This window comes from Tupaia chinensis, unplaced genomic scaffold (genome assembly GCF_000334495.1).
Source record: "Tupaia chinensis unplaced genomic scaffold, TupChi_1.0 Scaffold000276_1, whole genome shotgun sequence".
Classification (NCBI taxonomy): domain Eukaryota; kingdom Metazoa; phylum Chordata; class Mammalia; order Scandentia; family Tupaiidae; genus Tupaia; species Tupaia belangeri.
In genome coordinates this window covers 1,536,922-1,552,512 of record NW_006159758.1, presented here as the reverse complement: position 1 = coordinate 1,552,512, position 15,591 = coordinate 1,536,922, and the positions used below count along the sequence as shown (strand labels likewise).

General features: G+C 35.7%; 1 protein-coding gene across 1 annotated transcript in view; it reads left to right on the top strand.

Annotated features, from left to right (window-relative positions):
• The window catches only part of LOC102487405 (cytoplasmic dynein 2 heavy chain 1), a gene marked incomplete at its 5' end in the record, with an annotated part of 254,523 nt that overhangs the window by 2,562 nt on the left and 236,370 nt on the right, over positions 1–15,591 (top strand). The window contains 6 exons of the mRNA XM_006150080.2: positions 2,007–2,102; positions 6,728–6,880; positions 7,882–7,980; positions 9,386–9,525; positions 9,610–9,838; positions 11,977–12,104. Coding sequence (XP_006150142.1) covers positions 2,007–2,102; positions 6,728–6,880; positions 7,882–7,980; positions 9,386–9,525; positions 9,610–9,838; positions 11,977–12,104 — 845 coding nt within the window. The remainder of the gene's footprint in view (positions 1–2,006; positions 2,103–6,727; positions 6,881–7,881; positions 7,981–9,385; positions 9,526–9,609; positions 9,839–11,976; positions 12,105–15,591) is intronic.

The window sequence follows — 15,591 nt, the reverse complement described above, 5'->3', positions numbered from 1 at the left end:
ATATATATATATGTGTGTGTGTGTGTGTGTGTGTGTGTATACACACACACACACTTACCTTTATTTGTGAATAATTATTTAGAATAGGGAGTATGAAGTTCAAAGTTGGATAGATAGCAATATCCTGTATGATTCTGTTGCTTCTGTTTTTCCTGATTGTGCTTTTCCTAAGCCTACTTTTGTGATATCAAATAAGTACAGTGGGTGTTCCCCACCAAATAAAGTATATTTTCGTGCATATTAATGGAAAGGAAGGACTCTACAAAATTAGTTAGGAAATATTTTGTAAGCACTTACTATTGCTAGGAATGTTTTGTAAGGTTTTGAGGATACAAAAATGAAAAGACACAGTCTCTTTAAATTCCTTTGACTCAGCCTGTGGTAGATATCCCCTTGATCTTTCATAAACCTGTCTTTTTTCCTTTGCCTGCCACTGTACCTTACAGGTATCTCTATTCACTGATTCATTGATTAATTCAATGAACATGTGTTGAGTGCCTCTTATATGCTGGGTAATGTTCTTAGAGCTATCAATTTAGCAGATGACAGAGATAGCAAACACATAGGTAATGTTAGGTATTGATAAATCCTTTGGAAAAAAATAAAATGTAGTAAAGAGATTGTGACAAGCTGCTATTTCATAGAGTGATCAGGTTAAGCTTTGGTGAAGACTAATACTTAAAAAGAGACATCATATAAAGTGAGAAAAAGAACTGTTCTTGTATTTAGAGGAAGACTATTCCATGCAGAGGGAATGACTTGCAGAATTCCTGAGGGAGACTCACTTGATAGGATGGAATAACAGTAAAGGGGCCAGTCTGGCCACAGTGCAGTAATAAAGGTGTTTGTGGTGGGTCTAAAGGTCAGCTTATGTAGAATTTTATATGCCAGGGTAAGGGTATGGATTTTCTATTTGGATCTTATCTTTTAATACATTGGGAAATGGTTGGAAGGTTTTTTAGGTAAGTTTTGGAATTTTGGATTTTATTCTCAATGTATTAGGAAGTCATTAGGCTTTGAATAGGCAAGGAGTGTGATATATATTTTACTTATTTTAAAGACTTAATTTTATTACTTTAAAGAGTTATTCATTTTAGTTTTATTTGTTATCATTAATATTTTACAGTTACTATAGGGCATGTGTGCTCACCAGAGATAGAAAGAGGAAGTGAGAAAGTAAACCACCAGGTGTAGGACTAGAACCATGGTCAGCCATGTGGGAGTCCAACACCTTAATCACTGTGTCACCTACTGACCCCTGTTAGTCTTTTCATCTGCTGTAGAGCACATGTACTCACCAGAGAGAGACAGAGAGAGAGAGAGGAGGAGGAGGGAAAGTAAGAAAGCAAACCTCCAGGTCCAGCCTGCAGTTAACCATATGAGTCCAGCGCCTTGACCATGCCACCACAATGGCATAACCACCATGCCACTGTTGGCCGCTCTATTTTAAAAGACCCCTCTGGCTGCTTTGAATAGACTGTAGGAAGCCATGATTGGAAGCAGAGACTAGTTAAGGCTTTTGTACTGGACTAGTCAAAAGATGAGGGTGTATGGATTGGATAGGATTGAAGGGATTGCATGAAGTAGTTGAAATCAAGTTAAATTTTTGTCCTGACAAATGGATAATTCATTCTGGTATATACTAAAAGGAGAAGGAACCAGGCTTGAAGAGATGCAGGAATTAAGAACTCAGTTTTTTGGCATTTAACATTTTTTTACTGGTCCCTTCCCTATGAGACTGAAGTTTTTGATTCAGAAACCAGGCTTTATAATATTTTTTTAATCCACCTTTAGGACTTTACTTGGCAAATTGTGGGAACTCAACATGTATTTCTTGACTGAGTGTATTAATACAGGAATGAATACTGAATTGGAGATAAAAAAGATTTAATTTTAGGATTGAGAAACATTAATATTTCCATTCCAACAATTAAAAATGAAGAGAATGTAAAATTTTAAAATGTTATTTATTTTTGATTATTGCTAATTAGATTTTTACTTTGCAGGTGGCACATTTTTACAATTCTATCGATCAACAAATGATTCAAAGTCAGAGACCAATGATGTTGCAATCCGCCTTAGCATTTGAACAGATTATTAAGGTAATTGGACATTTTATGTTATTATATTAGATTTTAGAAGTGAAGTGTTTCCTTTCTTTTTTTTTTTTTTTTTTCCTTTGGGGAGGTTTTTGGTATAAGGGGTGGGTGCTCGCCAGAATTAGAAAAGAAAAAAGAAAGGGGAAGATCCCCCCCCCCCCCCAGGGGGGGATAGTCATGCTGCAATCCCTTCTCCTCCATTCTTGGGATCTTCGACATGCATGCACACGCGCTTGACGTTTAGTTTAAGCCACTGGGCCCAGGACTCGAACCGCGGACGACTACATGGGAGTCCAGTGACAGCTATTACCAAGCTGCTGGTCCCAGGTGTTTCTTATTTCTTAGTTTTCCAGTATACGTTTCAGTTTAGTGTAGCTGTTGATTTAGACTTTATTTTGCCCCTGTGACTTCACTCTTAGCAAGTAGTATTTTTTCCCAGTTGTACATTTAAATGATTGTTTCACATATTTGAGTACTGATTTTGATTAAGTGCATTAATATAGATAGTATACAATTGTGTGACATATTTATCTATTACCTGAAGTTTGAGATCCTTACACATAGGCTCTTTAGTTATTTTCCACATCCCCTGATTTTGTAATTAAGACCTATTCGCTCTTTTTCTTTTTTTAAAGAATTAGTTTAATTTAACTTTATGTATTATTATTATTATTAAAATATTTCTAGAGAGAGAGTGAGAAGGAAAGTGAGAAAGAAAGCCTCTGGGTTCGGGACTCAAACCGCGGTCAGCCATGTGGGAGTCCAGCACTCTTAACCACTATACCACCTCCCAGCCCCCCATTTGCTCTTTATCTGTTTAAATGTTTACAGATATGAAGTTAGAAAAACTCACTAGTGTTTGAATTGTATGTTCTGTGATTACTGACTTTTTGAGATTTGTAATTTTAGTCTTTATAGACATGAAATACTTGAAAAAATAAGTAGAAGAGAAATATACCCTTTTATTCTTTTATTTGAAACTAGGGAATTAGTTGCATTAGCATTCTGAAGACTACTTTGAGGGGAGGACTCATGGTACTCAATGTATAGTCATACTCACAACAATGACTTCTTACAATGAATGGCAGTGGTGTGAATTCAGCAAAGGGAAAGGTACATGGGATGAAGTCTAAAGAAACTTATTGCAAGCTTCCTCAAGTCCTCTCCTAGGGCGCTGAGACCTTTCTAAAATTCAAGTTCTCAGATGCCAAATATTTATTTCTTTAAAAAATTATTTATTTTAATTTTATTAACAGTTATTATTATTTTTTTCATTTGCTATAGGGTATGTGCGCTCACCAGGGAGAGATAGAAAAAGAGAAGGAGAAAAAGGGAAAGTGAGAAAGCAAGTCACCAGTCCAGGATTTGAACCATAGTTGGTCATGTGGGAGTCCAGTGCTTTAACCACCATGCCATCTGTTAAACCCAGATGCCAGTCTTTTAAGCAGGCCTCTCAAAGGATAATAGTAATGATAATAATAATACTATATAAACTGTTTTCTTATTCTAGTTCTCTGGTTTAAAATTGTATTAGGCGTTATAAAATTCGTAACAAAGATGTTATTTAGAATACTTTTTTGCATTTTGTCAAAGATTGACACAAGTATATGATGGCAAGTCTGAAAAGTGTAGGTAAGCAAAAAAAAAAAAAAAAGCCCTATAATTATACTACCAAGAGATGAACATTTTCTGGGTTTATTATTTTTTTAATATTATTTAATTTTATTTATTATTTTTTAATTTAATCAGAGAGGGAGTGAGAGACAGACAGACAGACAGAGACAAAGACAGAGTGAGAAAGCAAGCTGCTATATTTGGAAATCGAACCATAGTTGGCCATATGGGAGTCCAGCACCCCAACTACCATACCACCTGCTGGCCCCTGGTATTTATCCTTTTAAATTTTTTTCTATATATGTTTTTGAAAAGAAATGTATGTTGAAAAGGTATTATAGAATCATACTTTATTATTCTTGACCCTTTTTCACCTAATACATAGATTATGTTTTAACCGTAAGCCTTTACTGCTTTTCTCCTCTAACATATGTTTTCAAGACAGTATTTGTTGATACTTTAAATAGGGAACATATTATATGAAATTGTGTTGTGAGAAATGAAGTTATATTTAACATATGTTAAGTGAGAATAGTAGTGGATAAAAAACTAAAGGAGAGATAATACTATAAGTTTGTTTAGAATCCTCTGACCATTCATCGTGTTGTGGGATAATGGAAAGAAGGAACTTTTAATTTTTTATTTTAATAGTCTAGTAACAGGACAATAAGTGATATATTATAATTTCTCATTAAATACCTTTGGAACTGCTTCATAGAGTATTCTATTGCATTTATTTTAATTTTCATTCCTTCATAAGGTATTTACTGAGGGTCTGCATATTCCAGAGAGTTTCTATGCCTCACTGTTACCATCTCAAGTGAACCTTACTTCTATTTAGGTTCCTTTATTCTCCATACTTTATGTATGTATGTATTTTTGTTTTAAAAATTACTTAATTTTATTTATCATTATTATTTTTAAAATTTCCTACAGGGCATATGCACTCACCAGAGAGAGACAGACAGAGAGAGAGAGAGAAAGCAAACCACCAGGTCCAAGATTTGAACTGCGTCAGCCATGTGGTAGTACCTTAACCAGCACACCACAAGCTGGCCTCTTGTGTATTTATATTGTTTTCCTTGTTTGCATTGAGTACCATATCAGATTATATTATAGTTACTGTTTCAATCATTATATATGACTTAAGAAACTCATGAGAAGGATAGTTTATTATGTATTTTTATTTTTGTTGAGGCCAGCCAACAAGTTTTGTTATTTTTGTTAAGATATTCACCAGATTAATTGCAATTCATTTGGTTCCTTTTTTATAATTCTATCGTTTTCCTTAAGATTTTCTTTTCTTTGGGACCAGCAGTTAGCATAATGGCTATGTTGCTGGACTCCCATGTAGTCGACCATGGTTCGAGTCCCAGACGCAGTGGCTTAAAACCACGCCGGGCTCATGTGGGTGTGTGTGTGTGCCCAAGATCCTGAGAGGAGAATGGAGAAGAAGGGATTGTGGTGTGGCCATCCCCCCTAGGGGGTGATTTCTCGCTTTCTGTCTCTCTCTCTCTCTGCCTTTCTGGCGAACACACACGCCTTATAGCAAAAACCTCTTCCCCCCAAAAAAAGATTTTCTTTTATTGTTTTTTTTTTCTAATTAATTTCAAAAGAATTTTTAATTACTTCTGAAGCATTTTTATGATGACCATCTTAAAATTCTTGTCAGATAATTCCAACATCAGATTCATTTCAGTGTTGGCATCTGTTAATTATCACTTTTTATTCAAGTTGTGATTTTCCTGGTTCTGATACCATGAGTGTTTTTTTAATTATATGCTGCTCATTTTGGACATTATTAGGTTGTCAAGAAAGTCATGAAGTGTTTTTCTAGCAAAAATACATCATAACTGTATAGACATCCCAATATATTATGATACTCTAGTTATTTAATCTTCATATTTTAGGGGACCAGCAGGTGGCATGGTAGTTAAGGTGCCGGACACCTCTACATGGCCAACCATGGTTCAAATCCTGGACCTGGTGGCTTGCTTCCTCATATTCTTTCTTTCTTTCTCTGTCTCTCTCTGGTCAAATCCAAGTAAATGAATGAATAAATAAAATTAAAAATAAATATTTTTAAAAATCTTCATATTTTAGAAAATAATCTGTGCTTAGATATATCTTGAGGGCTACATAGTTGTGTATTGGAAATTGAGTTTCCTGCTAAGTCCTACAGATATCAGCCTGACAGGAGTAGAACACTACACATTGCTTCGTTACAGATGAGAGGAGTGTAAGTTCAGTGCCCTCTTTTGCCCTACTGACACCTTCCTGTGAAAGGAAGGCATTGACTTGTATTATCTCCTGTCTCCAAGCAGGGATATATAGTCACCTCCCAACTGGGCCGCAATGACACGGGAGGGAGAAGTGCCACTCTGTTGCTGCAAAGTATGAGTGGAAGCTGAGCTCACTATTCGTACTCCCTGACATTAGGGAATTGGAACACTATCTGTTTCTGCTGAATAGGGGATAGATGATCTGCTCCTTTGGTGTAACTTAAACTGTAGAGATGGGTTTCCATTGGTGTTTGGTTAGAATAGGGTATTGCTAAAATTATTTGCTGTTGTTAGGCTGCTGTTCTTCTAGTCCTCTGGTGGGGTGGGAGTGAGAACGGGCTTATTCCTGGAGCTTTTGTGTCTGTGTCTATTGGTGGTTCCAGGTTGGAGGGTGCTCTGGCATCTGATCCTGGATATATGGGAGATAATAAAGAAACCCAGGTCTTTTTTTCCCTACTTCCTGAGCTTTCCAGGTTGTTTGCCTTCTTTATTCTACCTTTAAATTTTCATTTGTTTATTGGTTGTTTTGTGTTCAGGGATTTTTAGTTGTCAGAGCGAGAACCTGAAAGAAATGGGCCTACTTAGTCTTGGCCAGGCTAAAAGAGGGAAATTATTATATATTTTCTTTATTACAGATCAGAGTGGTGGTAATTTGACAAATGATGTAGAATATTGAATCTTTTAAAAACAAGAAATAGATCTACATACTAAATGCCATTTATTATACCATAGAACTCAAAAGCAGGAAGTGGAGGAAAATCACAGATTACTTGGGATAATCCTAAAGAATTAGAAGGCTATATCCAAAAACTGCAAAATGCTGCTGAACGACTTGCCACTGAAAATAGAAAACTGAGAAAATGGCACACTATGTTTTGTGAAAAGGTATGTTTTACTTATAAAATTAACTGTGAATAGTTAAAAGTAGCATATAATTTTTAAGTAACTTTGAAATAATTTGAGATTAGAAGTTACAGAAGTAGTACTGGGTGTTGATGTTTATTCTTTCCCAGCATCCCCCATCTTACTTGTTTCCATAGTACAATTACCAAATCCAGGAAAAAGTCATTTTTTTTAAAAGACAGGGTCTTGCTATGTCACAATCCTCCTGCCTCAGCCTTTGTGCTTACTGGGATTACAAGCATGTGCCACTATACCTGGCTTTACGGGTGGACCAGGAGTTGAATCTGGGCTTCCCATGTAGTCCCAATCTATAGCAAGCGTTTTAGCAGTGTGCACCACTGTGGCTGGGCCAGACCATTTTTTAATATTACAACTTTCTCCACTAACCTCCTTTTCATTTTCCATAGGGTGGGCGCCACCACGCCCAACATCCTTTTCATTTTAGAGGATCCAGTCTAGGATTCCATTTTGCATTTATGATTGAGTCTGTGTACCATTTCCCTCCTCAGTTTTTCATGACTCTGATTTTTTTTTTAAAGAATGGTTTTATTGAACTTTATTTATCTATTTACTTATTTATTTTAATTTGACCAGAGAGGAAAAGAGCAAGCAAGAGGTGGGGTGGTGAGAAAGCAAGTCAGCAGGTCTGGGACTCGAACCATAGTCAGCCATATAGGAGTCCAGTGCCCTTAACCACCACGCCACCTGCTGGCCCCTGACCTTGATATTTTGATAAAGGTCATTTATTTCGGAGAATGTCTCTGAAGGTTTTCTTGTGATTAGATTAAGGTTATGCAATTTCAGCAGGTAACCATATTTTGCCTATCTTAATGCATCAGTCAGTTATTGATATGTCTTATAGATTGAGGTACACTTGATCACTTGGTTAAAGTGGTGTCTATCAGGTTTCTTTACTAAAGAATTTGTATTTTTCTTCAAATAATAATAATAATTCAAGACTATTATTCTTTAATTTTTAATAGGTGGTGTTCCTTATGAATATTGACCTACTTCGGCAGCAACAGCGTTGGAAAGATGGGTTACAGGAATTGAGAACTGGCTTAGCAAGTGTAGAAGCACAGGTAGAATCTATTTTACTTTATACTTTGAAATACTTTATACTCTGAAAATATGAATATATGAATCAAGATGTTGATAAAGGTTATCTTCATTTTATTATTTTTAAAGGGATTAATTAATTATTTTTTAAATTTTACCAGAGAGCGGCTGAGACAGAGACAGAGAGAGAGAGAGAGAAAGTGAGAAAGCAAGCTGCCAGATCTGGGGCTCAAACTGTGGTCAGCCATGTGGGAGACCAGTATCCAGTGCCTTAACCACCATGCCGCCTGCCAGCTCTAAGTTTATCTTTAGATTTTTACTATAAATTCCTAGTTAATTTGGAATTTAAGGCTATAAATTAACAATGACTTTACATTTCAACATATGAAAATAAGTTTCTTTTTGTCTTATGGAATGCCTGATCCCTCACCTCAGAGTTGGTAGCTTTTCTGAATTGGTGCTTAAATAGCTATCATTTGATAGTTGTCTTTAAGGTGATTGTGACATCTTAATCTAAAATTAAGTTTAGATACAAGTCTAAACTCCTTTAGAAGCCTAATGATTTAAATAACTCCAGAATTTTTTTTCATGAAATTTTAGTTCACCTCTTGATATGAAATAATGTATGAAAGTAACTAGCGAAGAGCCTGCTATTGTAGTGGTTATGGGATCTTAGTTGAATATGAGTTAATTGCCTTATACATATGCATATATTTTTCAGTTTTTAGAACTTTAAGGAAAAACAAAAGTAATAAAATTGATATATTTATGGTTGTATGGAAGCAAAAGAGTGTGTAAACTACCCCTAGCATTAAATTATTTTAAATTTCTGATATTTTGAAATGTGCGGTGGATTATTAGTCAGTGGAAAGGGAAGAGACGAACTACTGATGGGAATTTTGAAAAAAGATCGACCATTGTGTTACTGTTTTTTATATTACAAATAAAGTCCAAATGTAAAATCCATTTAGTGTTGATTTTTAAAATTTTTTAATTGCTATTTATAAAAATGAAGATAAGAGATTTTCATATTTGACTCAATATAAATTCTTACACTGAAAGTGGCATTTTTTCCTCTCTTTTTAAAAAAATGATTTTATTTAATCTTATTTACTCATTTATTTTAATTTGACCAGAGAGGAACAGAATGAAAGAGAGAGAAAGAGAGAGAGAGAGAGAAAATGTGAGAAAGCAAGCCTCCTGGTTTGGGACTTGAACTGCGGTTGGCCAGGTGGGAGTCCAGTGCTCTTAACCACCATACTACCTGCCAGCCCTGGAATTGCATTTTTAAAAGATACTTAAAATGAGAGTGTTTTATTTTTGTTTTTGGTTTTGCTTACAATTGTGCTTTCTGTGACATGAAAGTTAAATGAAAAATCCATTTTATCACCTGATTTTAAAATTAAAAATGTGCATGTAACTTATTAGGGATTTCAGGCAAGTGACATGCATGCGTGGAAACAGCACTGGAATTATCAGCTGTACAAAGCTCTGGAGCATCAGTATCAGATGGGATTAGAAGCACTTAATGAGAATCTGCCAGAAATAAATATAGACTTAACTTACAAGTAAGGAGTTTTTAAACCTCAGTTTAATTTTTAATTTATTATTTTCTAATAACTTACATTTTAAAATTACTTATTTACTTTCAGACAGGGACGATTACAATTCAGACCCCCTTTTGAAGAAATCCGGGCTAAATATTATCGAGAAATGAAGAGATTCATCAGCATTCCAAATCAGTTTAAGGGAGTGGGTGAAGCAGGAGATGTATCTATTTTTTCTATTATGATTGATAGAAATGCAAGTGGGTTTCTAACTATTTTCAGCAAAGCAGAAGATCTGTTTAGAAGATTGTCAGCTGTCTTACACCAATATAAGGTATAGAACATGTAATTTTCCATCTTTCTGTCATAAAGGTTGAAGTGACTGATTAAATTTCCATTAAATATTACAAATTAATAGTTTATCTTGTATGGTATAAAATTAAAATAAGGCAGATCTGAAGGCCAGATTTGTGGATTCTTTTTTTTTTTTTTTAAAGGGGGAAATTGTTGTAGGGCATATGTGTTTGCCAGAAAGAGGGAAAGTAAGAAATCACACCTGCACAGGGGGGTGGCCACTCTGAAGTCTCATCTCTTTCACTTTCCTCTTGTGATTTTGGGCATACATACTTGCCTAGCATGAGTTTGAAGACTCTGGGTTTGGGACTCAAACCATGGTTGGCCATGTGGGAGTCCAGCGCCTTAACCACCATACCATTAGCTAGCCCCAGATTTGTGGATTTTTATACAATCTGGATTTAACCTACAGATGTGAAAATTACAATAATTTTTTTTTTTGATTTTTGAATATTTTGTGAAGATTGAGAAATGAGTATTTTATTTTCACTTCTTTTAAAAAAATTTTTGCATCAGCTTGGAATGTGACATGACTTTGTGGTGTTAGTTTTTTTTTATTTTATATTTTTTATTTACATTTTTAAAAATACATTCAGTTACATTATTTAGCTTACAAGGTGATCATTTCAATATATGAACATTTCTCCCCGGTCTAGTTGATCAAAATATAGCAACACTACCTCCCTGTTTCAACAATGCTGTCTTCGTATCCCTCCTCCAAATGTTCTTCCCAGGCCCCACTCCTCCACACACCCCACATCTGGCATTCACATCCACCTCTTCTATTTGTACATCCTTTAGCCCGTCAGTTTCAGTTATAGAGTGCAGACATTCGGTATATATTAAGTGGGGACATACAATGTCTCTCCTTCATAGCCTGGCTTGCTTCACTCAGCAGTAAATCTTCCATATTCTTCCACTTTCTGTCAAAAGTCAGGGTTTTGTTGTTCTTAATGGCTGAATAGTATTCCATAGAGTATATGTGCCACAGTTTTTCAATCCATTCATCCGTACGGGGGCATTTGGGTTGATTCCATGTCTTAGCAATCGTGAAAAGTGCCACAATAAACATCGATGTGCAAGCACTTTTCCAATGAGAAGTTCTTCTGTCCTTTGGGTAAATGCCAAGAAATGGGATTGCTGGATCATATGGCAATTCTATTTGTAAATTTTTGAGGAATCTCCAAATTGTTCTCCACAGTGGTTGGACTAATTTACATTCTCACCAGTGGTGTAAAAGAGTTCCCCTTTCAGGATACCCCCGCCATTCTGACTGGGGTTAGGTGGTATCTCATTGTTGTTTTGATCTGCATTTCTCTTACGATGAGGGATGTTGAGCATTTTTTCATATGCCTTCTGGCTATTCGTATGTCATCTTTAGTGAGTGTTCTTTTCAACTCCTTCTCCCATCTTTTAATAGGGTTCATCATCTTTTTTCCCAACAGCTTCTTTAGTTCCTTATGTATTCTGGTTATCAATCCCTGATCTGATGCATAGTTTACAAAAATATTTTCCCTTTTTAATTCTTATGAAGGAAATATATTTTAAGTGGAAGTCATTACTTGTAAATGAAATCAAGGTGATTTAAGAGCCTTGTACTAACTCACTCCAAATATATTCTAATTTTATTGCTTGTTTGTATTGACCTGGAGACACACAACTGAGGATTTGACCAGTTACCTGTCACTGCAGTTCTTCTACATTCGAGGTTTCTAGGCTTTCTGGAGTGAACTTGAATACATTCAGATTTGTAACCTATAATGTAGCTTTGCAGAAGTAATTCTGTCTTTGTACTTTGTATATGTCTAATTTGGGATTAAAAGTTTAATGAAAGCAATTTTACTATCTCCTGAAAAATGTTTCTGATCCCCTTATTTTCATATTACTGTTTTTTTCCTTATGTTCATTCTTTATACTATGCAACAGTGGTTACATTTATTTATTAAAGCTGACTATTAATTGAATCCTCACTTGTCCCTTTTCATTAAAGGTCTTAATAGTTATTGAATCCTCACTTGTCCCTTTTCATTAAAGGTCTTAATAGTTGTATACTTACCTTTTAAATATTAATTTGTTAGTTCTATTTTTTTAATGACATGTTTTTCATTCTTTAAATAGGAATGGATTGTAATTGGGCAAGTTGATATGGAAGCTCTGGTGGAAAAGCATCTTTTTACTGTGCATGATTGGGAGAAAAATTTTAAAGCACTGAAAATAAAAGGGAAAGAAGTAGAGCGACTTCCAAGGTATTTGAGGTTAATGTAGTACTTACATACAATGACAGTTTTTGACTGTAATGGATAGTAAAGGTCATTCCCTGCTTAGTGCTATTTATGTCAAATCCATTTCTTACTTCCCCAGCGTTACAGAGAGTAAAAGAAGTTTCCCTTCTAGAGGCTCTGTTGACTGAGACCTAGTCTGGTAGAAAAGGCTTCTATCCATATAGAGTATGAGAAATTAATGTCTGAGAAGGTACTTTTAAGAGCATACTGGAGAATAAAAAGTTAAATTTGTATTGTGTATTTGTATATTTGACTGTTTTGGTAGTGCTCTGCTTCTTTTCAGAATGCCATGGTGTGCATTTTTTTCCTTAGGTATTCCTCTACAAGTAGACAAGAGCCTCTGAGGGGTGTCTCATAACCTGGCTACTAGGGAATATATTTTCTTTGCTATCTGAAATTCACACTAATGGAACCCACTCATAGCAACAAGTTCCATGTACAGTTTTGTATAATAGTGCATATATTTCCCATATGTCTCTCTCTGTCTGTGGCGAGCACACTCTCCCTATAGCAAAAAAAAACTCTCAAAAAAAAAAAATTGGAAAATTCAGTTTCGTTAGCTTTAAAATAGTTTTAACAATTATGCTTATCTTGGGGCCAGCAGGTGTTGTGGTGGTTGAGGCACTGAACTCCCACATGATCAGCCTGCTTTCTCACTTTCCTTTTTTTGCCTCTCTCTCTGTCTTTCTCTGGTGAGCATACATGCCCTGTAGCAAATTAAAAGTAATAATAATAATAATAAATAAAATTAAAAAACCAAATAATTATGCTCAACTCATAGTGTTTTGAGGATTGAATGAGTAATTTGTGTCTAAATGGTACAGGGTATGTTTATAATCACTGTTGGCTGTTTTTAATTGTTTTTATTAATATCAGAATAGTATATATTATATATTAGAGATTGAAATAAAGACTATAGGGATTCAGAGAATGATGACATCCCATTTATTTGATGCAAAATTGAAAGCTTTGTTAGGTTGGTAACACGTGAGCCAATATTTTGACAGGTAGATATGAGAGTGGGAAAATTAGAGCAGAGATACCCGGCCATGGTTACACAGCAGTAGCACTATGCTCTGCGGTGATGGAAGCCATATGGAAGATCCAGGTTCAGTTTCTAGTCAGCATGTACATGCTGGCACATGTGCATGTGCCCCTGATCCTACCTGGCTGAAGGGATGGGGACAGAGTGTCAGGCGAGTCTCTATTGAGGGAGCTTTTCTCTGTTCCCCTCATTCTATCTCTTTTTCATCAAAGAAAGAAACAAAAAGAATAAAAAAAGAACTAAAGCAGAGCCTCTTCAGAAAGTAATTTATGTACTGAAAATTTGGAGTTAATCAAGGATTTGATTGCAATTAGTGTTCATTTAGGGACTAGACAAGAGTAATCCTGGAAAGGAGTAGTAGATAAGGTACAAATTCAGGAGTATCCTACATTTAAAATAGAGAACTTGAATTTTATTCATGTTAGAATGGTTAGCTTTGGGGGTTTACTAAACAGCAGTATGTCAGTACCAAAGCTGTGAAATAGCAGGGTTAATATTGAAATAATGAATTGTATTGTGAAATAAAGAGATCACAGGAATCAGCAGTTAGTGCAATGGCTATGCTGCTGGACTCCCATGTAGTCGACCGTGGTTTGAGACCCAGACCCTGCAGCTTAAACTCACGCCGGGCATGTGTGCGTGTGTGCCCAAGATCCTGAGAGGATAATGGAGAAGAAGGGATTGCGGTGTGGCCATCCTCCCTGGCGGGTGATTTCTCACTTTCTGTCTCTCTGTCTCTCTCTGTCTTTCTGGTGAGCACACGTACCCTATAGCAAAAACCTCTCCCCCCACCAAAAAAAAGAAGAGATCATAGAGGCAGATAGACTAGCCTGTTAGTCATCCAAAAGACTAGTTATCATTAATTGAATTTTTGGTATTCAAAATGGGGAAGAGAAAATACTGATATTATGAGGGATTAACAGGTCTTACTTATTTGAGGAAGGTGGGGAATGAGGAATAGAGAAGAGACAAATGACTTGAGTGTTTGAACTTGGATGACTGGGGTAATAGCAGTGCCATTACCTTTAGTGCGGTGTAAGGAAGAGAGAGCTTTTTTAGTACTTGCATATGGCATTCCTTTCTCTGCTGGATTCTATCTTTGATTCTAGTCTTACCCATTTCCTTTGACTTTATGTTGTTACTGACTACTCTAGAAATCTACTGCTTCCTGTTTGTCTCTTACTTTAAACAACTTATTTATGCTTACCTGCCAAAATTAAACAAAGCAAAACAAAAACAATACCTGTCTGATACTCCATTTTCCATTTCTCTGTTTCTTGCTAATAAATGAACATATATTCATCTATGCTCATATTCATATATGCACACACAAACATAGATATTTATTAGTGCTTTTTGGAAATATGTGTAAGATTTGAAAGGCCATATTCTCTCTTTTAAAATTATTTATTAATTTTTGTTTATTATTATTTGCTACAGGGCATATACACCCACCAGACACACACATACACACACACACACACACACACACACACACAGAGAGAGAGAGAGAGAGAGAAAGAGAGGCAGCCAGGCAGGCAGGCAGGCAGGGAGAGAGGGAAAGTAAGGAAGCAAGCCATCAGATCTGGAACTTGAACGACAGTCAACCATATGGGATTCTAGCACCTTAACCATCATGGCCCCTGCTGACCCAAAAGGCCATATTCTAATGATATACTTCAGACATATTAGTAAATAATTTTTGGATAAACATCTTTTATATACAGTGAGGCATCTTCCCATTCTACAATACATGTGACTGAATGGAGGGTCAGTTGCATTATTATCAGTATTTTCAAATAGAAGGTGAATGTTAGACTTATTGTAGCATTCTGTAGTCACTGAGTAGGACTTATTTACTGTAATTCTGCCACTTTTTTTTAATCCATTAGCAAATTATAGTATGTTATTTTTTAGATTTTCAAAATTATCTATGATGGGGGTCTTTAAAAAATGTAAAATGTTTATAATGGAAAAATTGTACATGGGTGTTGACATTTTTTTTTACATCAAAATAACCTCATTTTTGAAAAATGATTATTTTTGAGAGTCTTTTGCTTTAGGGTATGTGTGCTTGCCAGAAAGAGACAGAGACAGAAAGCAAGAAATCACCCTCCCAGGGGGGATGGCCACGCCACAATCCTTTCTCCATTCTCCTCTTGGGATCTTGGGCATGCACGCATACACGCCCGGTATGAGTTTAAGCCACCGAGTCCAGGACTCTAACTGTGGTCAACTACATGGGAGTCAGCGACATAGCTATTACACTAACTGCAGGTCCAAAATGATTATTTTATTTAACTTTATTTATTTATTTTAATTTAACCAGGGAGGGACAGAGTGAGAGAGAGAGGGGGGGAAAGTGAGAAAGCAAGCCACCAGGTCTGTTTCTTTTTTTTTTTTGGA